Genomic DNA, 27691 nt, shown 5'->3' on the forward strand with positions numbered 1-27691 from the left:
GTTTTCAATGAAATTTTTAAAATACTATTTTTGTTATTAACTTCACATAAACTAATTATTCGTTAATTGTAATTTTGTTTGCTTTTCTTTGATTATAAATCATTTTCTTTAATTGAACTGCGAAAAGTTTCAGTAATTTCGTTTCGAATGTAATAATTCGTATTTTTATCTGTTATTCGGAATGTATTTAGAATTACCCTTCCAGCGCTGCCAATTTTCGGAACTACATTACGGTGAGGATTTTACCTTACTTGGAAACATCGATCAACAGGAACTTGTAATAACTTCATTTTAGAAAAATGGCAGCGGCAATGGACATTGACGATTCAGAACTCGGAGAAGGATCAGGGAATGGAGTGGACAAGTCAGGGAAGAAACGATTCGAAGTGAAAAAGGTATAGGCATATTAGGCCAAGTTTAAACAATCAACTAAGTGATCATTTAGAGAGAATGAGAAATAATTCACAGCTTTGTTTTCTAAAAATAGAAAACCAAAAATAACCTCATGTCTCATAACTATATAGATATATCAGTTTTCCCTTAGCAGATAAGGTAGGGCATCCAGTTGACCCTTGACTTTTAGCAATTTCAGAGGTCAAATCACTATTTCTTAGAAATCTGAAGGGTCAAAACATATGTCAAATAGATCTAGACATGTCCCTTCAAACCCAAGAGTCGGATCTCATTTTGGGGAGTCAAAAACATACTCTCAAGGTCTACTGGATGCCCTGTAAGAGACATATTACTGACAATAGCAGATACCACCGATAGATCATCTCTTAATAGAAACGGAATATTACACAATAGATTTTTGTTATTTGATGAAAATAAGGTAAAAACAACAGTAAGATGACAACTCTTTGATGTAATTGAAAGATAATGGGATATATAGTAAATTATATCAGGATGTACATGGAAGTAAATATATGCCTACAACATGCATAGTGTCAGACTGACTTTATAACCAATATATATTTATAAAAGAACACACATACAAAGCACTAGTCGGATGAAAACTTGAATACTGCTCTTCCATTCGATCGCGAGACTACGGCTTGCCATACAGAGACCCACATAACATAAACCAACTTCCTGGGCATGAAATTAAAGATATGCCTTGGTCACAAGAGTGCACGGCTGCACTGCAACTTTGGCAGTGCATTTTCATATAATGCAATCATCCAATCAAAGTGAAATTTTACATGGTATTCGAAAATGGTGTCTTAATTAAGTATATTACAGAAAAATAATAAAAAAAAATATTAATTCACAAATTCCTGGACATGCAAAATGTCCCTGGACACGCCCTGGTCACTTAGCTTTATAGGTACACCGCAAGAGTCCGCCTTTTTTGCAAAATTATACACCAAATCGTAGCTATAAACCCAACACATACACTCTTGCAGACCCTTGAACGAGACATGCACACGTCTCATGCATACAAACACATAGCTGCTACAAATTAAAGGACACCTACAAATATTCATTATACACAGTAATACTATGGAATCTCCTTCCAGCAGCAGTAGCAGTACAATGCACAACACTAGATAGAGGAATCCAAGGCCCAGATACTCTAACGGTCCTTGAAGCAGGTGATCATCACACACTGAAACATAAGGTTTTTTTTTAACCTTTTATGATCTATATCCTGCCAAATAGAAAATAAAAATCATTCAATAAACCCCTTTCACACCTCTGCGCTGCACTGGGACCTCTGAGGGCATAATTATAGCATCAGCGATGATGGAGCCCCTGTACACTTAAAGAAGACAAATGCTTGCCTATAGAAATCTTTTGTATACGTTTCGATAACCCCTGGCAAGTTCAAGTAAATTTTATTTAACTTTGATATATTTAAAACTTGATAACACAAGCTCATTTACAATCAACATAATGAATAAACAGGCTAGGATGTTCATTAATATAAAAATATGTGTTCATGCTGTAACATTAATGATATTATAGACAGAAAGGAGGTATAAAATAGATGTAAATTTAAATATATCGATCATCTATTTAAAATATATAGATTTACCATGTTCATATATGGATTGAATAGATTTTTTTAATTTTCATTGCGGCTATGAATACCAGTAGCTAGCTACTGCGCGCCATATTCATAGCCGCAATGAAAATTTAAAAAATCTATTCAATTCATATATTTACATAACCTTGATTTAAAAAATTTATATCGAGAAAACGAGAAATTTTATTAAAAAGAAAAATTTGTCATGTATACGACGAAACGCCAAATTATTAGAACAGCCGGGAGATACCGCCTATGCACCACGCCATTGTTTTAATGTCGTTCCGCATTGTCCGGTCTTTTTTGTTTAATTTTGTATAAAACAAAAAGAAAGAAGTATTAAAGTAAAAATAATATTAAATACAATCATTCAATTCAAATCATATTTATTTTATGTGAACAAATTGCAACAAAAACACAATATTTTCATAATTGAAAGGCGGACTATTTTTTTGATGGCGTATTAATATGACCCGATTAATCAGGTGATTTGCACGAGAGACAATGTTTTCATAGTGTATTCATGGTCATATGTTTGTTGTTTTCACTTGGTATGTTCATATCAGTAAACCACATAAGGAATGTAAATATACAGTAGTATTCCGAAAATAAAAAAAGATCATATAGATTTAATTATATCCCCTACTGCATAGATATGAATTATTAGTAAGAAATACTTTGCTATAGCATTTAATTGAAAAGAAGTAATACTGTACCTGTTCAACAATTGTATTTACAGTATGTGTGTAATATAGTGTATGTATTTTTATTCAGACATGCTGTTTTGATAAATGTTGGGGTTTTTTTCAGTGGAGTGCCGTAGCTTTGTGGGCATGGGGTGAGTATATCGAGAACTCCATGACAAATGCAATGAATATCTGAATATCCAACATATAAGCATATACATGCCAGAGACCAATAAGGGGGGATTGATGATATTTCAAGAGATTTTGGTTTAAGGGAGATCTGTTCACGACATGAATATATATAGGTATCAACATTTTTACTCAATTTTAAAGCAATGAAGTAATTTGAAAGTTAAGAAGAATAGTTATATTTATTGGAGATATGATATGAGAACAGCAAAAAGTTGTATAGGGTAAAAATGATATTATATATAGTACTACATATTTTTAAAATCGCAAAGCCTTTTTCATTTTTTTTTTTTTTTGTATTATGTATCACAAGAAAATTTATCACATAACTGCCTCATTCTGGCATTCATAGATATGGGAGACATCCCATCCAAGCCAGTTTTCTCCTGTCTTATCATATAAATAAAATTTGAATGTGTTTTGCTTATAATCTCATAAACAGGAGTTATGTGGTAAATAGAATCTTAAACTCATGGCTATGTACATGTCACGAAATTAATATACATGTAACTTGTATATGTTTCAATAATTTGATATGTCACGTGCACAAGTCTTTAGGGAAATTAGGCAGATTATTACAAATTATTGAAATTGTTTAATGAATTCTATATTAATTACATAGTCAGTCATGTTAGATTCGCTGCTCTGTGAAGTTACATTGTACAGCGCTTTAACCACTTACAAATTAATGGCTGGGACTCATTTAAAATGTATTCTGTGTATAGGATTTTATGTACTAATTGTAATTTTTATTTTCCAGATATTGTTGTGGACAACTGTGCTATTTGCAGAAATCACATCATGGACCTGTGTATAGAATGTCAGGCAAACCAGGCATCTGCCACTAGTGAGGAGTGTACTGTAGCTTGGGGTGTTTGTAATGTGAGTAAACTGTGACATCCTGACTGTAGGACGAGGTGGGGTCAGTATTGAGGAGTGTACTAGTGTAGTCTGGGGTGTTTGTAATGTGAGTAAACTGTGACATCCTGTCTGTAGGACAACGTGGGGTCAGTATTGGGGAGTGTACTAGTGTAGTCTGGGGTGTTTGTCGTACAAGTAAACTGTGACATCCTGTCTGTAGGACAAGGTGGGGTCAGTATTGGGGAGTGTACTAGTGTAGTCTGGGGTGTTTGTCGTACAAGTAAACTGTGACATCCTGTCTGTAGGACGAGGTGGGGTCAGTATTGAGGGAGTGTACTAGTGTAGTCTGGGGTGTTTGTAGTACAAGTAAACTGTGACATCCTGTCTGTAGGACGAGGTGGGGTCAGTATTGAGGAGTGTACTGTAGTCTGGGGTGTTTGTAATACAAGTAAACTGTGACATCCTGTCTGTAGGACGAGGTGGGGTCAGTATTGAGGAGTGTACTGTAGTCTGGGGTGTTTGTAATACAAGTAAACTGTGACATCCTGTCTGTGGGACGAGGTGGGGTCAGTATTGAGGAGTGTACTGTAGTCTGGGGTGTTTGTAATACAAGTAAACTGTGACATCCTGTCTGTGGGACGAGGTGGGGTCAGTATTGAGGAGTGTACTAGTGTAGTCTGGGGAGTTTGTGATACAAGTAAACTGGGACATCCTGTCTGTGGGACGAGGTGGGGTCAGTATTGAGGAGTGTACTGTAGTCTGGGGTGTTTGTAATACAAGTAAACTGTGACATCCTGTCTGTGGGACGAGGTGGGGTCAGTATTGAGTAGTGTACTGTAGTCTGGGGTGTTTGTAATACAAGTAAACTGTGACATCCTGTCTGTAGGACGAGGTGAGGGTCAGTATTGGGGAGTGTACTAGTGTAGTCTGGGGTGTTTGTCGTACAAGTAAACTGTGACATCCTGTCTGTAGGACAAGGTGGGGTCAGTATTGGGGAGTGTACTAGTGTAGTCTGGGGTGTTTGTCGTACAAGTAAACTGTGACATCCTGTCTGTAGGACGAGGTGGGGTCAGTATTGAGGAGTGTACTGTAGTCTGGGGTGTTTGTAATACAAGTAAACTGTGACATCCTGTCTGTAGGACGAGGTGGGGTCAGTATTGAGGAGTGTACTGTAGTCTGGGGTGTTTGTAATACAAGTAAACTGTGACATCCTGTCTGTAGGACGAGGTGAGGTCAGTATTGGGGAGTGTACTGTAGTCTGGGGTTTTTGTAATACAAGTAAACTGTGACATCCTGTCTGTGGGACGAGGTGGGGTCAGTATTGAGGAGTGTACTAGTGTAGTCTGGGGTGTTTGTAATACAAGTAAACTGTGACATCCTGTCTGTGGGACGAGGTGGGGTCAGTATTGAGGAGTGTACTAGTGTAGTCTGGGGAGTTTGTGATACAAGTAAACTGGGACATCCTGTCTGTGGGACGAGGTGGGGTCAGTATTGAGGAGTGTACTGTAGTCTGGGGTGTTTGTAATACAAGTAAACTGTGACATCCTGTCTGTGGGACGAGGTGGGGTCAGTATTGAGTAGTGTACTGTAGTCGGGGGTGTTTGTAATACAAGTAAACTGTGACATCCTGTCTGTGGGACGAGGTGGGGTCAGTATTGAGGAGTGTACTAGTGTAGTCTGGGGTGTTTGTAATACAAGTAAACTGTGACATCCAGCTGTCTGTGGGACGAGGTGGAGTCAGTATTGAGGAGTGTACTAGTGTAGTCTGGGGTGTTTGTAATACATGTAAACTGTGACATCCTGTCTGTGGGACGAGGTGGGGTCAGTATTGGGGAGTGTACTAGTGTAGTCAGGGGTGTTTGTCGTACAAGTAAACTGTGACATCCTGTCTGTGGGACGAGGTGGGGTCAGTATTGAGGAGTGTACTGTAGTCTGGGGTGTTTGTAATACAAGTAAACTGTGACATCCTGTCTGTAGGACGAGGTGGGGTCAGTATTGAGGAGTGTACTGTAGTCTGGGGTGTTTGTCGTACAAGTAAACTGTGACATCCTGTCTGTAGGACAAGGTGGGGTCAGTATTGGGGAGTGTACTAGTGTAGTCTGGGGTGTTTGTAATACAAGTAAACTGTGACATCCTGTCTGTAGGACGAGGTGGGGTCAGTATTGGGGAGTGTACTAGTGTAGTCTGGGGTGTTTGTAATACAAGTAAACTGTGACATCCTGTCTGTGGGACGAGGTGGGGTCAGTATTGGGGAGTGTACTAGTGTAGTCTGGGGTGTTTGTAATACAAGTAAACTGTGACATCCTGTCTGTGGGACGAGGTGGGGTCAGTATTGAGGAGTGTACTGTAGTCTGGGGTGTTTGTAATACAAGTAAACTGTGACATCCTGTCTGTGGGACGAGGTGGGGTCAGTATTGAGGAGTGTACTGTAGTCTGGGGTGTTTGTAATACAAGTAAACTGTGACATCCTGTCTGTGGGACGAGGTGGGGTCAGTATTGAGGAGTGTACTGTAGTCTGGGGTTTTTGTTGTACAAGTAAACTGTGACATCCTGTCTGTGGGACGAGGTGGGGTCAGTATTGAGGAGTGTACTGTAGTCTGGGTGTTTGTAATACAAGTAAACTGTGACATCCTGTTTGTGGGACGAGGTGGGGTCAGTATTGGGGAGTGTACTGTAGTCTGGGGTGTTTGTAATACAAGTAAACTGTGACATCCTGTCTGTGGGACGAGGTGAGGTCAGTATTGAGGAGTGTACTGTAGTCTGGGGTGTTTGTCGTACAAGTAAACTGTGACATTCTGTCTGTGGGACGAGGTGGGGTCAGTATTGGGGAGTGTACTGTAGCTTGGGGTGTTTGTAATACAAGTAAACTGTGACATCCTGTTTGTGGGACGAGGTGGGGTCAGTATTGAGGAGTGTACTGTAGTCTGGGGTGTTTGTAATACAAGTAAACTGTGACATCCTGTCTGTGGGACGAGAGTGGGGTCACTAGTGACAGTGTTGTCTGGGAGTTAGTTAGGTGTGGGATGATGGGAATCACTGCAAGTAAGATGTGGAAACCATCAGTGTTACTGCTTTGGGAGTTGGGGGGGGGGGGGGGGGGGGGGGGGGGGGTCCCGAAATACTTAGGTGAATCACTGGAACCAGCAGGATTATACTGAGAGATAGGGAAGGATTGTGTCATAAACACCAGCTATGATATCTATTTTGAGAAATATTCATGACTATATGATGAATGTTTTTCACATATCTCATAGCTTTTATTGTGACACGATTCCCAATAAAAATTCCTATTGACCAGACATGCTAAAATAAGCTGATGAAAAGAGCTTGCTGACTGGACATTTCTGAAAATAGATTCTGAATTTCTTTATTATGATATACTCCTCTCAATATGTATACATACAATTGTATACTAATTGTCAAATTTTTGTTTCAGCATGCATTTCATTTCCACTGCATTTCCCGATGGCTAAAAACCAGACAAGTGTGTCCACTGGACAATAGGGAATGGGAATTTCAAAAGTAAGTTAAACCAAAAAAGGTGTAACCGAGCAAAGATTTCTTTGTTTCCATATGTTATGTACCATAAAGTTTCTTTTATCTTGTAAGTTTCACTTATGATACTTACACCTGCACACGTGTGATAGGTAGTTGTGTAGTAGTAGAGTCTGTACCCGTGTGATAGGTAGTTGTGTAGTAGAGTCTGTACACATGTGATAGGTAGTTGTGTATTAGCAGAGTCTGTACACATGTGATAGGTAGTTGTATAATAGCAGAACCTGTTGGTATAGTAAATTTATACACCAATTCAGAATATATTGAAACAGTTTGAAATCCCTTAAAATAAATGCTCATAACAGTCAATAGTATATGTAACAAAAATATAACACCATGTTACATTTCAATACCTCTATACTGTATATATAGGCAATACCTCTATACTGTATATATAGGCAATACCTCTATACTGTATATATAGGCAATACCTCTATACTGTATATATAGGTAATACCTCTATACTGTATATATAGGTAATACCTCTATACTGTATATAGGTGGTGGTACTCTCTACTTCCTCATTATCACCTGTATCATGTAAGTGATATATGATTCAGTTTCTTGTGCTTTGTTTTGTAGGTATGGTCATTAAACGAGCAAGAAACAAAGGATCAGCAGACAAGTATCGCTGTTATTTGTATTTACTATAAAATTAGTGTATTGTGTTACTGAATTTCGCTATTGTTCATGTATTTCACCACATCCAACTTGTCAGTTAAACTCAATAAATGACTGTGATCAGTTAAACTCAATAAATGACTGTGACATTGTAGCTGCTGTCTCTGGTTGTTTTTTGTTATACAGGGATCAGCCTGTATGTATGTAACCAAATGACGTCCCCTCTCTACCAACTACATTAATTATCTGGTTGTACGGAAGCTTCATACACGTAAAGCCATCATTTTTTGTAAGTACTGTACCTGTGGCCAAAATTGAGGTCGATGTTAATTACTGTATATCTAACCCTGGTAAGTACTAGCTGCTGTATACCGCTCAGCTAGAGAGATATTCTCTTTAACTCGATTGGTGGAACGAAAGACTTGTAAGCCAGAGGTACCGGGTTCGATCCCTAGAGGAGGCAGTGATTTCAATTTAATTTAACATGCGCTCTGTTACATCAGTGATCAGTTCTTGGTGTGAGGGGATTTCTAAGGTCTATGATAACTTGTTACAATATTGGTCAAATGAACACAAGTTTCATCCAAAAGTCCAAAATACATGTACCTGACCTGTCTTCTCTAGGCGCTTCATTACACACAAGTCTATCTTGTGGATACAATTTTACCCATCTGAAATCTGAAATACATTTAATTTGATCTCTTTGAAAGGAGGTGTATGTTTACCTACGAAACTACAGTAATGCATGACAGTACATCAGTATGTTCAAGTCTTATTTATGTTAAAACCATTCAATTTGTTCAGACTTACATACATTCAGCACAAACCTACATATCTAACTCAAAAAATCAAAAAATAATTTCATATCAGAATCTGAATGTATACTTATTGCAATTTTTACCTTATACAACTTTTTGTTGTTTGCATATACAATATGATTAATATCCAAAATAAATATAAATATTCTTTATCACTTTCAAAATTAGTTTATTGTTTTAAAATTGTCAGAGTAAAAATGTTGATATTCATGTCTTGCACAAATCTCCCTTATTTTAGGCAAAACTCCCTTAAAATAATCATCAATCTCCCTTATTGGTCTCCTGAAAATATGGCATGTATGAAAAAAACATTAAAGCCATAGAACACATTTCCCATCATCACACAGTTCTGGTGACACTACTGCTACATGTCATTTCAACACTAATAGCAATGTGTATTTTAGAAAGCATATGTTAAATCTGTGGAAGAAATTTCGTATTTTCATCATGTTAAAATTGCTGTGTAAATTCAAGGAAAGCTTTAGAAAGACAATCAGCAGACGAGGAATTGTTGGCCAAATGACAGTTATGGTGTCATTTACCGAGGGTAAATGATGTCAATGAGAAAGTGATCAACTGATTTGTCAATAGTTTATAAACTATGCTAATTATAAAAGGTTGCTGAAACAACTATTCTAATGGGAATACTCTTTATGTAAAGAAGTAACAAATTGGAGACATCAGATCAGAATTTTTGGAAGCATGACACTGCCATGACTAATTAACCCCTGAAGACACATCTAACCCTATACCACCTCACAAGGGTATATTTAACCCCTGAAGGCACATCTAACCCAGTATACCACCTCACAAGGGTATATTTAACCCCTGAAGGCACATCTAACCCTATACCACCTCACAAGGGTATATTTAACCCCTGAAGGTACATCTAACCCTATACCACCTAACCCCTGAAGGCACATCTAACCCTATACCACCTCACAAGGGTATATTTAACCCCTGAAGGCACATCTAACTCTATACCACCTCACAAGGGTATATTTAACCCCTGAAGGCACATCTAACCCTATACCACCTCACAAGGGTATATCTAACCCCTGAAGGTACATCTAACCCTACACCACCTCACAAGGGTATATTTAACCCCTGAAGGCACATCTAACCCTATACCACCTCACAAGGGTATATTTAATCCTATACCACCTCACAAAGGTATATCTAACCCCTGAAGGCACATCTAACCCTATACCACCTCACAAGGGTATATTTAACCCTATACCACCTCACAAGGGTATATTTAACCCCTGAAGGCACATCTAACCCTATTCCACCTCACAAGGGTATATTTAACCCCTGAAGGCACATCTAACCCTATACCACCTAACCCCTGAAGGCACATCTAACCCTATACCACCTCACAAGGGTATATTTAACCCCTGAAGGCACATCTAACCCTATACCACCTCACAAGGGTATATTTTACCCCTGAAGGTACATCTAACCCTACACCACCTAACCCCTGAAGGCACATCTAACCCTATACCACCTCACAAGGGTATATTTTACCCCTGAAGGTACATCTAACCCTACACCACCTAACCCTGTTCATCTCTACCAATCTGTGTCTATAGACATATTTAACCACCAATTTATAATCTCCTGATCTTATCTTACCAAAGACAATTACTTGGTGAGGCTGACCTTTCTATTTTATCCAAGCCACTTAAGATTGAAAACTTATAACCAATCCATACAAGGGACTAAAACATCTGTCTATCATCTACGACTAGGACCGTTGAGTCTAACGCCCCTCCTACAATGACATGGTAGGTATTAACAAAGCCTGTCCTACCATCTACGACTAGGACTGTTGAGTCTAGCATCTCTCCTACACCGACATGGTAGGTATTAACAAAGCCCGTCCTATCATCTACAACAAGGACCGTTGAGTCTAGCGCCCCTCCTACATTTTGTATGTGAACTTTGTAAGAATGTACAAGATCACAGAGAAAACAGATAATGTCCACACTTAAGTCCACCTTCCATGTGAACAAGAGAGATACAAACAACTAACAAAAAAAAAAATTGTTCATCAACATATTGGTGATCACTGAACCTTGGAAAAGTCTCCATTTACAAAGAACTACCTTTACATCCTTAAATGACAGCACCTGGGATGACCACAGACTGGAGTTTACTCCTACCTACTATGGCAGTCTTTATATCATATTTAACAGCACCACCTGTCATATTGCATATAAATTGATATTTTCTATTACAATGTTAAAAGAATATGAAAAACACAGAAGACACCATTAAGCCCTTTAACGAGTTATCAAACAGCACCAGTAAAGTACCCAATTTACAGTCTTGGAAGTGAAAAGGAGATTCTGAAATATCAAGATCCATCTTAATATCTAAACAGTAAAAATATATACCTGTATATGATCAACCCTGTTCTTCAAATAACAAACAATATAACAATCATCCCATCTTAGCTTCAAATTCCATCAAACCCATCAACCTAAACTATATAGTTTAACACTATAACTGTCAACATGGAATTCCTCGGTGATTTAACCTTAAATCATATATGCTAAAGCAGCACACACAACCAGCTTCTGTTACCTCTCTTGGCCTTCTCCACACGATTCCTTTGTCCTAACTTAGATTTACCTCCCTTCTCCACACGATTCCTTTGTCCTAACTTGGATTACCTCCCTTCTCCACACGATTCCTTTGTCCTAACTTAGTTATCTCCCTTCTCTACACGATTCCTTTGTCCTAACTTAGAGTTACCTCCCTTCTCCAAACGATTCCTTTGTCCTAACTTAGTTATCTCCCTTCTCCACACGATTCCTTTGTCCTAACTTAGAGTTACCTCCCTTCTCCACATTTTATTACTGCATTCTTAAAGTATAAATTACATTGCCATAGTCCTTCAATTCCAAGGGTTAAATGCCCTGTCTAATCTCTGTATCACAGACAATACAATACTGCCTCCTGAAATCTATCATAATCTCGAGCTCACAGACAATACAATACTGCCTCCTGAAATTTATCATAACCTCACAGACAATACAATACTGCCTCCTGAAATTTATCATAATCTCGAGCTCACAGACAATACAATACTGCCTCCTGAAATCTATCATCTTAATCCAAACAGTCCTGTGTCATTCAGCTATTACCTACATGCAGCCAATTGCATTTACAAACAAGGTTTTCAACATTTGTTAAAATGATTTTCAAATTGACAAAAATTTGAAAAAATATAATATATATTGTATATATAAATTTATATTAATATTTATACATGTATAAATCCTCAATAAATCATGCTAACAACAATGGAATTTCTGAATATGTATCAACAGGCTATCCATATTTCTATTTTTGTGAATCATTACCATGACTAAAGGCATGTTGTCTCCTGAGTAGACAGGAAGTACACTCCTTCCCATGTTCCTCGCTGACTATACATTGGACCAGAGACTAAAGGCATGTTGTCTATTGAGTAGACTGTGACAGGAAGTACACTCCTTCCCATGTTCCTCGCTGACTATACATTGGACCAGAGACTAAAGGCATGTTGTCTATTGAGTAGACTGTGACAGGAAGTACACTCCTTCCCGTGTTCCTCGCTGACTATACATTGGACCAGAGACTAAAGGCATGTTGTCTATTGAGTAGACTGTGACAGGAAGTACACTCCTTCCCATGTTCCTCACTGACTATACATTGGACCAGAGACTCGTATCCATTCCGTACACACCAGTCAGCAACATGACCAATGTTGCATCGATAACATTTCAGGACCCCAAAAAGGATGTCGATGATGGGATTGGTCCTGTAGGGATTATGAATGACATAATATTAAAAAAGGTTAATTAAAAGTGATGCATGGAAAGGAAAAACGACAATAAAAAAAGGTTTGTGATAAATTTTACTTAGTACATGTACAACAATAACTCAGGTTGGTAATAAATTTTATTTATATGACAATAACTAAGTTTTGTAATAAATTTTACTTTGTACAACAATAACTAAGGTTTGCAATAAATTTTACTTTGTACGACAATAACTAAGGTTTGCAATAAATTTTACTTTCTACAACAATAACTAAGGTTTGTGATAAATTTTACTTCGTACAACAATAACTAAGGTTTGTGATTAATTTTACTTTGTATGACAATAACTAAGGTTTGTGATAAATTTTACTTTGTACGACAATAACTAAGGTTTGCAATAAATTTTACTTTCTACAACAATAACTAAGGTTTGTGATAAATTTTACTTCGTACAACAATAACTAAGGTTTGTGATTAATTTTACTTTGTATGACAATAACTAAGGTTTGTGATAAATTTTACTTTGTACGACAATAACTAAGGTTTGCAATAAATTTTACTTTCTACAACAATAACTAAGGTTTGTGATAAATTTTACTTCGTAGAACAATAACTAAGGTTTGTGATTAATTTTACTTTGTATGACAATAACTAAGGTTTGTGATTAATTTTACTTTGTATGACAATAACTAAGGTTTGTAATAAATTTTACTTTGTATGACAATAACTAAGGTTTGTAATAAATTTTACTTTGTACAACAATAACTAAGGTTTGTGATAAATTTTACTTTGTAAAACAATAACTAAGGCTTGTAATAAATTTTACTTTGTATGACAATAAATAAGGTTTGTAATAAATTTTACTTTGTATGACAATAACTAAGGTTTGTAATAAATTTTACTTTGTATGACAATAACTAAGGCTTGTAATAAATGAAATTTTACTTTATAATACAGTAACTAAGGTTTATAATAAATTATATTTTACATTGTACCCAATCTTTGACCTAGGTTGACAGATTCTATCAACAATTCCGAAAATGGGAAAAAATCTCTCCAATTTATAGACCTGAATAAGTTGATAAATATTTGTCCGACATCAACAAATATTTTATGGAATTATGCTACATTACTTTGTAGGTCATCAAGTGTTATTCATTACTAACTAGGCTAATCAAAATTGTCTAATTGACTTACGGAATAAAATGAAAGCCATAACTCACCCTTCACACAGGCGTGTTAAGTCGGACTCAACCTTGGATTGATCATACATGTATTTATGGTCAATACTCTTTAAAATGTCCAAAGCCATGTTGTAGCAGACAAGTTTCTGATTCATGTCAACCTTGTTAAGAACACTTAACTTCTGACTTTGACTTATTTCCATGGAAATGTTATCCAAATGGACGCTACAGCTTACACCTAGAAAAATCAAATGATTGAAAAACCAAATAAATCTTGAGCCCCTAGTCTTTCCTTAATAGCAAATTGACAGCAATATCTTCTATAGTACATATCAACTACATCCCTTCTGTAGTAAATATGTTACCTTCATATCTTCAAGGACTCTTGAATTGGTTCTTGAGAGGAAGTTACCCAGTATTTCTCATACTGATAATTATGACCAATTCTGAATGAATTTCAACAGAAAATGTGATTTCACTATACAGTAAATAAAGCTGACCCCTCCTCAGAGGGGAATCATGATCCCCCTGGGTAATTAAATTTACACTTTTGATAAAAGTACCTTTCAGATCATTTTATGAAGGCTCAGTATCCGATTTTACCTTGCTGTATACCTGGTAATTTTTCCCACCATTTAATATTTGCCCATTGAGGATAGGGCAAACTTAAGATGAAGGCAAAAATTTCAAGCAGAATTGAAGAATTTATAAACCATCATACATAGACCAATTGAAGTCAGATCCAAAACATTCCCACTTTTTTTTTACATTCACAAGCAACACATTTGCCTTATGATATACGCCAGATTTTCTGTGTCGGTTAAAATCAGCAATATCAGCTCTATTGTTTTAGTGAAGAACTTTAAAATGGACATCTTGTAACTTTGACGTCTAGTTAAAATCTAACATGCCATTGATGTACAAGAGAAAACACTTGTCAGTATTATTGTCGTACAAAATATGGCGAAGGATTTGAATCCGTGATTGACTCGCACATTAATGCGACAATAAATCCCATGTGAAGTATAAGTGATTTACAGTATAAAACGTCATAATTGGCTGAGGCATGTTTGCTGAATTTGAAAACAAAGTACTGGGTAATCCATGCCATTGAATGATGTTAGCATCCTGTTTTTTGTTGTTGGAGGTACGGCTGCTGTATATTGCACTGCATGAGAACCCAAAGGCATGATATTGGTGATCACTGTTTATAGGTGTATGAATCATCTTTCTCCAGATACATGTATATCGTGACAGCTTGACAATACACTAATGTTAACAATGCTTACTTTTTAGCTTTGGAAAAAGTTAATTCAATTCTGTCAAAAAAAGTGATGCGATGAGGTAATTGAACTGGATTGAATAAAGCAACTTCAATTTCTATAACTTCTTATCCAAAGGAGTCAAGCGTGACTTGTATTGTTTGTTTACTTTAATCTCACATTCAACTTCACACTCAGCAGTGCAAATGTTTAGACTCATCAATCAAACTTCCATTCATTCTAACAATGACTACAATATATAAAAACTTTAAAATTATAATGACATTAACCTGTAGCATCATTTCTAAGCTTCCGCGGAGAGTCATCTTCCTTTGAATCATGAGGATCACTTTCCATCAGCGACGTAGTAGTAGTAGACCGGGTACCTTTAAAGACAAGTATTTCTATTAATCACAGTAGGAAGTAATAACCTTGACCTTCCACAACTAGTGACTGATCTTCATCAAAAAGAATCAATTTAAACTGAATTGTAGATAATCTTCATCTAGAGAAATATTATAATTATTAAGCATTGATGTCAATTTTTTTTAGTTTCATCAGGGTATATTTACATTCCTAATGTGGTTTGCTGATATGAACATACCAAGTGAAAACAACAAACATATGACCATGAATACACTATGAAAACCGTATGAAAACGTTGTCTCTCGTGCAAATCACCTGATTAATCGGGTCATATTAATACGCCATCGACAGTAAGACAGGAAGAGTAGCTTCCCTTGGATCAATAACGTTGGTACGAGATAAGTGTTAAAAATATTGAATGATTGTATTTAATATTATTTTTACTTGAATACTTCTTTCTTTTTGTTTTATACAAAATTAAACAAAAAAAGAGCGGAAAATGCGGAACGACATTAAAACAATGGCATGGTGCATAGGCGGGATCTCCCGGCTGTTCTAATAATTTGGCGTTTCGTCGTTTACATGTCATCTCCGATAGAAAATTGCGGTCGCCTTTGTCCGACGAGACATATCTAGTTTTGACATCGACGCCAGTACATCAGTCACGGATCATAATCATTAGATTCTTTTCAAATAAACAAATAATAACCTTATTTAATAAAATCCTCACGAAAAACAGCAATGTAGTTTGTTACAACTTGCCTTCAATTCCTGGTGATATTTCTTGCGTATTCTAGCGACATACAAATGAATATGAAACAGCGAACGGTCGTTGGTTTAGTTACATTAGACATAACCGCCATTTTGGCCGATTAGTGATTAACAATGCTTACTTTTTAACGTTGCAAAAAGTTAATTCAATTCTGTCGAAAAAAGTGATGCGATGAGGTAATTTAACTGGATTGAATAAAGCAACTTCAATTTCTATAACTTCTTATCCAAAGGAGTCAAGCGTGACTTGTATTGTTTGTTTACTTTAATCTCACATTCAACTTCACACTCAGCAGTGCAAATGTTTAGACTCATCAATCAAACTTCCATTCATTCTAACAATGACTACAATATATAAAAACTTTAAAATTATAATGACATTAACCTGTAGCATCATTTCTAAGCTTCCACGGAGAGTCATCTTCATTTGAATCATGAGGATCACTTTCCATCAGCGACGTAGTAGTAGTAGACCGGGTACCTTTAAAGACAAGTATTTCTATTAATCACAGTAGGAAGTAATAACCTTGACCTTCCACAACTAGTGACTGATCTTCATCAAAAAGAATCAACTTAAACTGAATTGTAGATAATCTTCATCTAGAGAAACGTTATAATTATAAGAAATGAAACTACATGTACTAATATGTTCAAATAAGTTCGATCTCTGTTACCATGAATACAGTCATTTCTTTATGCTAAATTTCTCGTGCTCCATCAGAGCAACCTATCATCCCATGTTATGTTTCAAGGACTTTGGTTTGTGGGAAGACTTTATTTGAATATTTAACAAATTTGTCCTCTATGACCTTGAATATGCATTGCAGCGATTTCATTTGGCAAACTTTGTGGAGCTTCATCCCTAGAACCTACAAGCCAAATACAAAATGTACTATGATTAGAAGACACTTAAATGTCTTATTAGATTTGACCCCTTTGACCTTGAATATGAGTCAAGGAAATTCTTTTCTAAAACTTTGTATGGCTCATCAAAGGAACCTATCAGGCAAATATAGGACAAGGTCATTTTTCTTCATTAGAAAAACTATTTTTTTTAATTTTGAGATACCAAAGTTTAAAGGCAAAACAAGAGGTCCAGAGGGCCTGTATCACTCACCTAGTTTCATGAGATATGAAACAAGAAAGATGCTGAAGTATATTTGTCGCTGCTATTGCTATGTCAATATATATCATAAGCATTTAATATGGGCACATGCACATTGGTTTTATTTTAATCCTAAGAATGCCAAAAGTGCATTAATCCATCAAATGAAATTGACTTTTGGTGTAACCCCATAGGGATGCTACCACACAAATGTGAGTGATATCCATTGCTTAGTTTCAGAAAAGAAGTTGTTTAGACCAATTGACCCCTTTTGGCCCCATCCCTCAGCCCCCTGGCAGCCCAGGTCAACCCCAACATTTGCACAATTTTGAATCCCCACCCCATAACCATGCTTCCATACAAATATGAGTGATATCCATTGCTTAGTTTCAGAGAAAAAGTTGTTTAAACAAATTGACCTCTTTTGGCCTCGCCCCTCAGGCCCCTTGGGGTCAGCCCCACCATTTGTACAATTTTGAACCTTCACCCCATAGGGATGCTACCAGGCAAATATGAGCGATATCCGTTGCTTAGTTTCAGAGAAAAAGTTGTTTATGTCAATTAAGCCAAATTGACACCTTTTTGCCCCGCCTCTCAGCCCCCAGAGGGATCAGCACTGTCATTTGTTCAATTTTGAATCCCTACCTCAACAGAATGTTACTCATCAAATATGAGAGCTATCCATTGCTTAGTTTCAGAAGTCGTTAATATCAATCCTACTAAACTGACCCTTTTTGGCCCCACCCCTTAGCCCCCAGTGGGGTAAGCCCCTTCATTTGTACAATTTCAAATTCCTACCCCAAGGTGAAGCTACCAGTCAAATATGAGCAATAGCCATTGCTCGGTTTCAGAAAAGAAGTTGTTTATATCAATATAGCCTGATTAACAACATTTGGCCCTACCCCTCAGGCCCCTGGGGGGTCAGTCCCATCATTTGTACAGTTTTGAATCCCCACCCCAAAGTGATGCTACCAGGCAAATACGAGCGATAGCCATTGCTTGGTTTCAGAGAAGTCGTTTATATCAATAGCGACATATTGACCCCTTTTGGCCCTGCCCCAGAGGTCCCAGGGGGTCAGCCCCATCATTTGTACAAATTTGAGTCCCCTTCCCACAGGGATGCTTCTGACCAAATTTGTTTAAATTCTGATCAGTGGTTATGAAGGAGAAGTCAAATAAGTCAATTGTTGACGGACGGATGACAGACGCCATGGTATGACATAAGCTCCCCTTGGTCCTTTGGACCAGGTAAGCTAAAAATGACTTATAATCAAACACTGACGATTTGTAATTTTACATACCTTGCGAGGTGGTAGCTGGCTCAGAGACAGATTTAATATCTTGAAGTTGTGCTCTGTTTTTAGGCCTTTTGTCATCTTCTGTAATTTATTACACAAGTTTCCTTATTACCGGGTATATTAGCTTTCTATGTAACTAGTACATGTACAAGTAAATTTATTTTTATTAGGCAGCAAATTGTTAACAAATGTTTTTTTTACTATATTAAATGTTCTTTTTGTAGCTGTGTCTTTTCCAAAGCTCCATGTGACATTGATCTGTGTAGCTGTATTTTGTACTAGATTTTATTTCTCCGTGCGACATTGATCTGTGTAGCTGTATTTTGTACTAGATTTTATTTCTCCGTGTGACATTGATCTGTGTAGCTGTATTTTGTACTAGATTTTATTTCTCCGTGTGACATTGATCTGTGTAGCTGTATTTTGTACTATTTTGCATGAAAAACTCTTCTTTGCCAAAATCAGTTAATATGGATGGTTACTTTAAGGTGGGTTGTCACTATACTTACTACGCTTACGTCTGTTTTTAAGGTAGCAACAGAACAGCACCACACAAACACTGAATACCAGGAAACCTGTAAATTACAAAGACAATACCACACATTAAATACTTAATACCAGTACACCTGTAAATTACAAATATCACACAACATACACCTGTCCCACACCAAAAAATGCATTATTGTATCAATGGAAGAAACATAATTTATTGCAACACAAAATTTATTGTCTTATCAAAATGATACCAAGAAAATTCAATTTATGTCGTGGTGAATTAAGTCTGCAAAGTTAACAAAAAAAATTGGTTGAAAACTGAGGGTGAGGATCTTCAAAGATAAATTGATAGGGACAAAAATTTATAGTCAAATCAAAATGGTACTCGGATAAAACACCGCTATGTAACACATTATACTCTCAATGATGAAACATGTCACATTATAATCTCACTGATGTAACATGTCACATTATAATCTCACTGATGAAACATGTCACATTGTACTCTCACTGATGAAACATGTCATGTTATACTCTCACTGATGAAACACGTCACATTATACTCTCAATGATGAAACACGTCACATTATACTCTCACTCATGAAACACATCACATTATACTCTCACTCATGAAACACATCACATTATACTCTCACTGATGAAACATGTCGCATTATACTCTCACTGATGTAACATGTCACATTATACTCTCACTGATGTAACATGTCACATTATACTCTCACTGATGTAACATGTCACATTCTACTCTCACTGATAAAACACGTCACATTCTACTCTCACTGATGAAACATGTCACATTGTACTCTCACTGATGAAACATGTCACATTATACTCTCACTGATGAAACATGTCATATTATACTCTCACTGATGTAACACATCACTTTATACTCTCACTCATGAAACACATCACATTATACTCTCACTAATGACACACATCACATTCTACTCTCACCGATGAAACATGTCACATTATACTCTCACTGATAACACACGTCACATTATACTCTCACTGATAACACACGTCACATTATACTCTCACTGATGAAACACATCACATTATACTCTCACTGATGAAACATGTCACATTATACTCTCACTAATGAAACACATCACATTATACTCTTACTAATGACACACATCACATTATACTCTCACTGATGAAACATGTCGCATTATACTCTCATTGATGAAACACGTCACAATATACTCTCACTGATGAAACATGTAACAGTATACTCTCACTGATGAAACATGTCACATTGTACTCTCACTGATGAAAAACCTTCTGTAGGTTATTAACTATTCAATGCTTCTCATTGTTGAGGTTTACATCCAACATATTTAAATTGTCTGTCTTTTTTACTGCATTTTGTTGATTTTATGTAAGTAAATAAGTAAACATGAATATATCAAACTTACCTCCACATGCACCAACAACAATTGCTATACCATTGGCTTGCTGAGCTGTTTCTCCTGGGAAATAAAAAACAAATTTTCCAAGTAAAAAATGTTTCATAAATAAGAATTCCCAGAGGGATGTTTGGGCCACCATTGAATGAACTTTTATTGGTTATACAGTGTATGTATGGCTGATCTTTTCTCTACTTTCCCCTTTTCCTCCCTTAATTACTTGATAACAAGAGGCCCAGAGTGCATGTATCGCTCACCTGGTTTCATGAGATATGAAACAAGAATTTGCTATATTTGTAGCTGGTACTTTTTAATCCCCACCCCATAACCATGCTACCAGGCAAATATGAGCGATATCCATTGCTTAGTTTCGGAGAAGAAGTTGTTTACATCAATTTAGCCAAATTGACCCCCTTTTGGCCCCGCCCCTCAGCCCCCAGGGGGGTCAGCCCTGTCATTTGTACAATTTTGAATCCCTACCCCAACGGGATGCTACCTGTCAAATATGAGCAATATCTATTGCTCAGTTTCAGAGGAGAATTTGTTTATATCAATTTAGCCAAATTGACCCCTTTTGGCGCCGCCCCTCAGCTCCCAGGGGGGTCAGCCCTGTCATTTGTACAATTTTGAATCCCTACCTAACGAGATGCTACCAGTTAAATATGAGCGTCATCCATTGCTTCGTTTCAGAGAAGAAGTCGTTTATATCAATTCAGCCAAATTGACCCCTTTTGGCCCCGCCCCTCAGCTCCCCTGGGGTCAGCCCTGTCATTTGTACAATTTTGAATCCCTATCCCAACGGGATGCTACCAGTCAAATATGAGCGTCATCCATTGCTCAGTTTCAGAGGAGAATTTGTTTATATCAATTTAGCCAAATTGACCCCTTTTGGCCCCGCCCCTTAGATTCCCCGGGGGTCAGCCCAACCATTTGTACAATTTTGAGTCCCCACCTCGTACAGATGCTTCTGACCAAATTTGGTCAAATTCTGATCTGCAGTTATGAAGAAGAAGTCAATTGTTGACGGATGGACGGACGGAGGACGACGGGATGCCACGGTATGGCATAAGCTCACCTTGGTCCTTTGGAATTAGTTTCAGATTTTTCTGACAGCCATTTTGCTTTAACAATCAGTCTCAAAATTGATTGGTCACAGCTAAGGACCAAGGGGAATCTTGTACATTGTGAAGTTTAAGAAATATCCATCAAGTACATCTAATCTGAAGAAATAGCAATAACAAGGATTGTTTAACATGGACAGACCACAAACCACAGACATAGGGCGATTTAATAGCCAGGTATAGTGGGCTACAATGTTTAAAATGCAAATTAAATAGTTATAATCTGGGGTCAAAAGACACAAACTGTTACAAAAGTGGACTGAAATTGTCAGCAACAATTTTAAAATTTTAAAATCAGTCTTGATTAAAACAGAAAACATGTTTTCAACCTGACTTACCTGTACTTTTCACACATTCAGCGTTTCCATAGCGAAACTCTGTAGGGTAGTTTTTATTGGGTGGCCAACGTTCCCCGCAATGTCCAAAGGAATCCCCAACAAGATGGTAGCCAGGTTTACACTGCTGTGTACAGTTTGTGTAAACCAACACCTCCTCGCTCCCGACTTTACCTGAACCACTACATGGGCAAACCCATTCTCCATTTGCAATTGGATTGGGAATGATGCATGCTGGAAAATAAATTTAAAACAATCATTTTCCAAACACATTTTGTATCTTTCTGTAATTGCCGCCCACCATTGAATGATCCATATCAGTCAAATGGAAGACTGATCTTTTCTCTTCTTTTCCCTTTTTTCACTCTTCCTTCAAAACATTTAATAACTTTAATTTATATAAGACGAAATAGCATTTGTCAAAATCCAAGATGGCCACCTGTTGGCCATCCTGTTTTTATCCGATCAGTCCCAAAATGCAATATGCATAACTAGGGTCAGACGGACGGACCATGGACCACGGATGTAGGGTGATTTGAATACTCCACCATCTGATTATGGTTGGCTAAAAAGTTGACACCGGATGGCATAAGCTCACTTGCCCTTTAAGCAGGTGATCTAAAACAATGTATAGTGTAATCAGAATCTAATACTGAACTTACTTATAGGGTCCATGTATTTGCACATTGGTGAAAGGTCAGGTTTTAAAGGAAGACCTTCATTTTTCAGTGCGCACTGTTCTTCAACAGCTTTCAGAAAAGCTTGAGATGATTTCCTTGTTTCTTCCGAGCAGTATGTACATCGTATCACTTTACCATTAGATGTACTGATAAACAAACTGAAAAAAAGATGAAATCAAACTAACATATGCGGAATTTTAACTTGTTTTTCATTTCTAAAGCGTGATTATAATATAAAAAACAATGTATCATATATATATATACTCATGTTGTTTCTAACCTGAAGGTTTATCACATAAATTTCCTGCTGTCAGTATACCGAAATATTAATTTATATATTTGTTGTGTGTCACCACGACATGGTAGATCAGTCACTAAAGTCGTGTCAGATGTATCACGCTGTGTGTCACCATGAATTACATACAATATCTTGTGAGCCTTAAGCTTGCTCTCCTTTAGAATTACTTACAATCTCTTTTGAGCATTGTCCAATTCATCCATAATAATGTCGCAGCTAGTGTCAACAGTTTTCCCATACACAATGATTAATTGGCGGAGAAACATCAGGACCTGAAAGTAATGTTTAATATCAGTTATAATGATAATAATAATAATTTAGATTTTATACTGCATTATCACAGCAAAATAGCCATCTCAAAGCAGTTCACAAGTTATTACCATAGTCTTTCTCAACTCCCTTAGGGAGCATACAGACATAGCTGCCATTTTGGTATTAACAGCTTACCCACAGTATTTCTTGTACTGTCCTACCACACAATCATTTACAGCAGAGTCAACTGGAACACATTGGCGTAAAGCACCAAGGTCCCCTGTTCACTGTTAATTTAGATTCTTACCAATAAAATGATGTCTTTACTAGTGATGGCCATGGCTCTGCTGCAACCTTCATTAAATTACTTGGGGTCATAGTTTCAAGAAATGGCCATATCCCAATCTGCAATCAAAAATATTTTACAGCAATTGATATACATTTGATGTACAACAACTTACCTAAATCATAGCACAAGCTTCTCAAAAAATATCTGGACAATGCTTCTTTTCATTTCAAATTTTGTTGACAGAATCCACTAACTTTTATAACAGCAATAGCACTGCAGCATTACAAGGTTAAGTATAAGGGGGAATACACTTTTCTTATATAGATATATATGTAACATGCAAACAGAACAATGTATACTATTCTTTAAATAAGTATCCTACATTATCTGATCTTGCCTATATAGGACCAAGTAAAACAAAAAGTTAAGACAGTGAGCATGAGTCAGCTATGACGATCAAGGGTTGCTGCCTACCAGGATATTATAAAGGTAGTTTTAATTAGAAATTCTATAATGAGGCCTACATATACATATATCTCAACTACAAGCATACTACATGTCCCTTATGTTTATACTGGCACCCGCTAAAAATAGTAAGTGACTTTGACCTTTAGCAAGAAACCATGAAACTCAAACTTGTCCGAGACATTATGGTCTTTATCATTGTCTTAAGTTTGAACAGCAGACCAATAAGCAGACCTATATTTCTCACAGGGATAATCAAAGTGTCAAGGCCACTTATAGGTGCTGTGCATAAGGGATTGATATACAGGAGAAAAGCAAATATTATATAAATATGTTTTGCTGATGATAATCCTGTCATTTAAAGAATTGTATTTACTTTAAAAAGGCTGTGGATGCGTTAAACTTGTGAAGACCAGTGAAGAATTATGTTATTTAACCTTACTTAAATTGGCATACTATGAATAAGTTTACTTCTAAGATCAATTAATCTGTACGTGATGTCCATCATATTTCTTGATAGACCACATCGCGATTCCCTCTATATTAGACTCCTGTGAATTACCCGTCCAGTTTATTTTGGTTCCTAAGTTTAGCGGTTTTTTTTTCTCTCCATCTAGTATCTGATATGTATCCTGATCAGAGATCCGACATCTTCCGTTAGAAGAAACTCGTCTCGGAAATTTGTTCCCGACCGATGAATTGGTCTACTCTACCTGTTCCAGAGACTTGTTAAATCGCATTTGATACTATATACAGTATCGGGTCAAAAGTCTTTCAGCACAACCTATTTCTGCTATAATTTCTCCATATTTTCAACTTTTTTCAATCACTTGCCCTGCCTTCATCCATGGCTGTATTTTATTGAAATTGTATGTGTTGAAAAAGAAGAAGTTAGACATTCTTCATATTAATCTTTTATGCATAACACCTCCTATATGTAGGTAGAGATTAAAAGAAACAACAAATCAAAATTCCTGTGGCACTGTCATCCTTCATTAACTTACCAAATTATCATCAAAATGGCGTTACAAAAATTCATATTGTAAAATAGATTTTAATTTCTCAAATAAATGACAACGGAAAATAATGAAAATATTGTCAAACGAAATATAGATAAAAACTCTTTAAGCATACAAACTTTCACTAAAATTAACAAATCAAGTAAAATTCAATGAAAAAAACGTTTAAATGGTAAGATTATATAGCAAAATAGGAATGTGCAGAAAGACTTGTGACCTGCCAGCGTACATTGTACAAGCATTTCACTACCAACTGATTTAAAACATAATGCAACCTTTTTATTGATATCGGAATCTCTGTTGCGGAAACAAGCTAACGTTAGGTTTCGCCTCATTATTTCCGCCCTGTCTAATACGGCTAAATTATATGACCCATATCAGACTGCTGGTCGGAAAAAGCAATCACCATATCAGACCGGCAGTCCAAATATGCATATCACAGCTTTCGGAATTTCTCGTGCGTGTTCCATTAGATGACTGTGACAAAATCGTCTGATTTATAATTGAGCAGACGACCATTTCCTTTGTAAACACCGATCATATTGTCGGAGGGGTAATGTATGTTGAATTTGTTAGCAAACAGGATTATGGAGCTTTTTTTTTTTTGTACCTTAACTCAAGAAGAAACAGACGAAAAAACAGTTTGACAAAGTTAATCTGCAAGTGTAATAGGAGTGGAAAAATACACGGCCAGACCTGGGTTCGAACCTGGAACCACAGAACACTAGCCAGATGCTCTACCGGTTGAGCTACCTTGTCGCCAATGATCAACCTGGTCCAGTTCCGCTACACAAGTGCAGGAAGACATAAATCCTAATGATAATGTCACAGTGATACTGAGCATATCGAGTCTGATGTGCCAACTTGGCAATTTGTTGAAAAAATGAGAAACCAGTACACGGGAAGAAAAACTGAGAAAAACGCAGATATGAGGAAATTCTCGTTGAAGACTAGAAACATGAATCAAACATTCAGTGTCCAAGTAGCCTATATGACAAACAGAATAAAACATGATAAAATCCATACCACATGTCATATCAGCCCTCGACCAATAACTGTTATCAGAGGGTCCTAATATAAGGCTGATATGACATGTGACATGGTTTACCATGTAATATTCTTTATATATCAAGCTCTACAATATTTTACTGATAAATATAAGTGGACTCATTACGTGGTCAATGTTTACTAAGAGATCATGCATTGTCATGAGATGACGATGAAGTGATCATCTCTCGATCTGTCAGACTCAATGAAATGTCACGTGCTTGAACAACTTGTCAATGGGATACACCATAACTTTATCCCGACAGGTCAATGAAGTGAACATGTCTCTGAGTAGATAAATACAGAAATCAGAAAAAGACATAGGCCTGCATGTCACTAAATTACCGAGAAGAGTCCGGTCTTAATAATTGCAGCCCGGCACTCTGGTAGGCCTACTACCCGCGGTACTGCCCGGCACTCCGGTATTGGGGCTGGACGGTCGGGAAATTCGGACAGGTTTATGAAAAAAAAAGCACTACAAGTACAACAGTTCGTGAGTCACTGTACAAGGACCAGGTTACAAAGAATATACCATATAATTTTTAACCTTGCCTACTGTTATGTTTAAGGTAAATAAATAAGGAAAAATGATATTTTTAATTTCATTTATGTTTATTATTCCTGTATAAATATATTAACGAATATGTACTTATTGAACAAAAATGAAGCGTAAAATAATTACTGATTGATTCACAGATTGCCAGGAATCCATTTATGAGAACATTTCCTAAAATTTACAAATATCAACTGAAACTTTTACTAGCAGCCCTATGTCACGTGATCGACGCAGGGGGTCTTACCTGGGGACCATACTTCCACCTGTACATGTGTTTACAGCTGTATAAATATAACGCGGAGGGTCTTGCCCAACGGCCATGTTTGTTTACCTGTGGATGCTCACCTATATTATTTGGCTATATTTCCGAGAATAAATACGGCCCCAAGAATCATTATTTCGTACCACAAACCCAATAAAAATAATGTGTGTAACAACAAGATCGCTTTACCGAACATTTAACAGCGACATTTTACGTGTTGAGTCGATTTTCCAGCATAAAATAATGTACATTTTATATGGAAATAACAGGTGATTTTTGCCTATGGTCATGTAACATCACGTTTTTAGGCAATTATGTAAGAAATTGAAGATAACTTGAATGGAAATATAATCTTAAATGTTAATACTTACGTTATGCGTTGGTATATACAGTTGCCGGGATGTAAATATGTCGGAAACAGCGAGTTGGCGGATCAAAATACGATTTTCTACGTCAGGTGCTGATGACACCTTAGTTAGGCCGGCTCTACTAATTACAGCCCGGTGCTGCCCGGGACTGCCCGGTACTGCCCGGTGCTGCCCGGTACTGCCCGGGGAATATATATTGACCGCCCGGGCTTTTATTTATATCCAAACACTATTTAACCTATTATATATGGATAGATGGTAGCTTAATCAATAATATGGCAAAAAATGGTGAAAATATATTAATATTTGACAGAGTTATAGCTATGTGAAATTAGCGATCTCGCAACCTAGCGCTCGGGATGAGCCATAATCTTGTTATTTGCATTTATACGACCGCCCGGGCTTTTATTTTTATCCAGACACAATTAAAACTATAATATATGGATAGATAATAGCTTTATCAATAATATGGTAAAAAATTGTGAAAAAATATCAATATTTCACAGAGTTATAG

At 36.8% G+C, this 27691-nt stretch overlaps 2 protein-coding genes across 2 annotated transcripts; one reads left to right on the plus strand and one right to left on the minus strand.

Moving 5' to 3' along the window:
* The first annotated feature begins 235 nt into the window (after positions 1–235).
* On the plus strand, positions 236–8061 carry LOC117328726 (E3 ubiquitin-protein ligase RBX1). The gene is made up of 5 exons (XM_033886219.1): positions 236–395; positions 2840–2867; positions 3665–3786; positions 7202–7287; positions 7903–8061. The coding sequence occupies exons 1-5, from the start codon at positions 300–302 to the stop codon at positions 7913–7915; spliced, it is 345 nt and encodes a 114-aa protein (XP_033742110.1). The 5' UTR covers positions 236–299; the 3' UTR covers positions 7916–8061.
* Positions 8062–12368: 4307 nt separating this feature from the next.
* LOC117329947 lies at positions 12369–27229 on the minus strand. Its single transcript, XM_033888179.1, has 11 exons — positions 27181–27229; positions 23479–23576; positions 23091–23191; positions 22604–22779; positions 21945–22175; positions 20495–20548; positions 19067–19132; positions 18561–18638; positions 16540–16635; positions 13795–13993; positions 12369–12570 (listed from the first exon to the last, which is right to left on the minus strand). Exons 2-11 carry the CDS (start codon positions 23509–23511, stop codon positions 12369–12371), a joined length of 1236 nt encoding a protein of 411 aa, XP_033744070.1. The 5' UTR covers positions 23512–23576; positions 27181–27229.
* Between the last annotated feature and the right edge of the window lie 462 nt (positions 27230–27691).

The sequence above is a fragment of the Pecten maximus genome, chromosome 6 (assembly GCF_902652985.1).
Source record: "Pecten maximus chromosome 6, xPecMax1.1, whole genome shotgun sequence".
Classification (NCBI taxonomy): domain Eukaryota; kingdom Metazoa; phylum Mollusca; class Bivalvia; order Pectinida; family Pectinidae; genus Pecten; species Pecten maximus.